At 51.7% G+C, this 2232-nt stretch overlaps 1 protein-coding gene across 1 annotated transcript in view; it reads left to right on the forward strand.

The window, feature by feature from the left end:
* The window catches only part of TREMEDRAFT_58829 (uncharacterized protein), a gene marked incomplete at both ends in the record, with an annotated part of 1523 nt that extends 225 nt beyond the window's left edge, over positions 1–1298 (forward strand). The window contains 2 exons of the mRNA XM_007001357.1: positions 80–215; positions 894–1298. Coding sequence (XP_007001419.1) covers positions 80–215; positions 894–1298 — 541 coding nt within the window. The remainder of the gene's footprint in view (positions 1–79; positions 216–893) is intronic.
* Between the last annotated feature and the right edge of the window lie 934 nt (positions 1299–2232).

The raw sequence follows: 2232 nt of genomic DNA on the forward strand, positions 1-2232 counted from the left end.
CTCCGTCTAATGCTCTCCCACCTGTGGGATCCCCACTTGGATCAGACCAAACCCCACGCCCAAGAGAAAACACTGGAAGTACGGCGAACTTGGGAGAAGAAGGAACACAAGGGGTGGTGTTGGCCTTGATGCAGATGGTGGCGAATATGAACAAAGACATGATGGAGGAGAGAAGACGTAGGGAGGAATGGGAACAGAGAAGAGAAAGGGATACAGTGGGCGGGATTGCAGAAGGGATATCAGAAGGGGTGAGGTACGCCATGGGACGGCAAACTTCGGCGACCCCAAGCGTAGTGGGCGAACAACGGAAAGGGATAAAGCTACCTAACCCAGACCTATGGAGAGGAGATCGGAACAAGTTAACCGCCTTTCTGTCTGAGTGCGACGTACACTTCGAATTGAACTCTCATCTTTTCCCCGACGACACTAAGAAAGTCTTTTTCATGATCTCTCATCTACGCGAAACACCTCTTCTTGCAGTGCAGCCCGATCTATCCAAAAGACCTCTTCCTGAGTACCTCACGACACACGATCAGTTCGTTAAGTACCTCAAGACTAACTTTGGTGATCCAGACGAAGAAGGAACTGCGGCCCGACAACTTAACGACCTCAAGCAAACCGGGTCTGCTTCGGACTACTTCTCCGCCTTTCAGCGACATGTTGCGATCCTCAAGTGGTCTGATGATGGAAACCTAGTTGACCGAGCCAAGAAAGGACTAAAATCGCACCTTCTAGATGAAATCGCAAGACACGGTAGATCGTTTGGGACTGTAAAAGAGCTATTGGAGTTTGTGATTCCCTTGGACAACCGCCTGTGGAGGAGACAAGTGGAGAAGGAGGCAGAGAGGAAAAGGGAAGGAGGGATAAGGACAACGACAGTGGTGGAAAGTCAGAGGACGGAGAAGAAAGAAGAGAAGAAATGGGAAAAGGGGCAACCTTCGGCGCAGGGTGGTGCCCAGGCGGCTATGATGTCGACGGTGGTAAAGAGTACACCGCCAAACATCGACGAAGTTCGCCGAAGATGGCCTAGGCCGAGCTCCGATCTGAGGGAGACAAGGAGGAAGGAGGGGAAGTGTACCGAGTGTGGTGAAGCAGGACATTGGCTGAAGGAATGCCCTGTAAGGGAGGCTAAGGTTAAGGTTGGACTGTTGCCTCCATGGGGGGAGAAGTTCGGAGAACGTGGTGGAGGATCGGGAGGGAACGCAGTACCTCTCGGACAGAGGAGGAACTTGAATGCGGTTGGAGGAGAAGTAGATTTGGAAGAGGACCAGGGAAAAGAAGAGGACCTGTCGCAGTAGGCGAGGCTCGGCGGGTCCGCCATATTCTCTCGGCCACCATTCCCAAACCCATAAAAGAAACACAGCTGATGGAGCCAGAGGATTGTGAATACAAAAATACACCACTCAGTACCCCTTGTTCATGCAATGTCGATAATCATCTCCTCATCCCTTCCGTTTCCAGAGATCAACCTAAATCGGACATTTTCATTAATGGAATGAAGCTAACTACGCTCTGGGACACCGGGGCTACTTGTTCATATATAAGTCCTAGAGCGGCGACGAAGATAGGCGCAGAAAGGAGACAATATCAGGTGAGCGTACCCGTTCACATGTTCGACGGCTCGGTGAGTGTCGCTGGACCCATCACCGAGTTTGTCGAAGTCGGATTTAGTTTGACGAAGGACGCCGAAGTGCGATCTGTTTGTCTCGATGTAACAACGCTCTGCGACGCAGATGTTGTGATAGGGTGGGATTGGATGAGGAAGGAGGGGGTTGTCCTTGATGGAAGAGACAACTCGGTGAAATTTCCCATCCCAACCCCACCAAGTGCGGCGAAGTTAGCGGCCATAGGGCTGCCAACTCTGACGGACGCGATAGACCGCCGCGGCGAAGATGAGCTTGAAGAGCTGAGCCCGGAGGAACAAGACGAGTTGTTCCAGGTAGTTCCTGAACAATACCACCAGTACATTGACGTTTTTAATCCGAAGAAGGGAGGAGAGACCCTTCCCCCTTCAAGGTCCTACGATTTGAAGTTTGAGCTTAAAGAGGGGGCGAACCTTAAAGTCGCCTCCCTCTATGCTCAAGGAGAAGATCAGAGACGCGCGCTGAGAGACATACTAGATCGCGAAATCGCCGCTGCCGAATTCGGGCAAGTAACTCCGCCATACGCTCACCAATGTTATGATACCGAAGATGGCCGACGAACAGTGGCGAATGTCATCGACTATCGAAA

This window comes from Tremella mesenterica (genome assembly GCF_000271645.1).
Source record: "Tremella mesenterica DSM 1558 unplaced genomic scaffold TREMEscaffold_1, whole genome shotgun sequence".
Classification (NCBI taxonomy): Eukaryota; Fungi; Basidiomycota; class Tremellomycetes; order Tremellales; family Tremellaceae; genus Tremella; species Tremella mesenterica.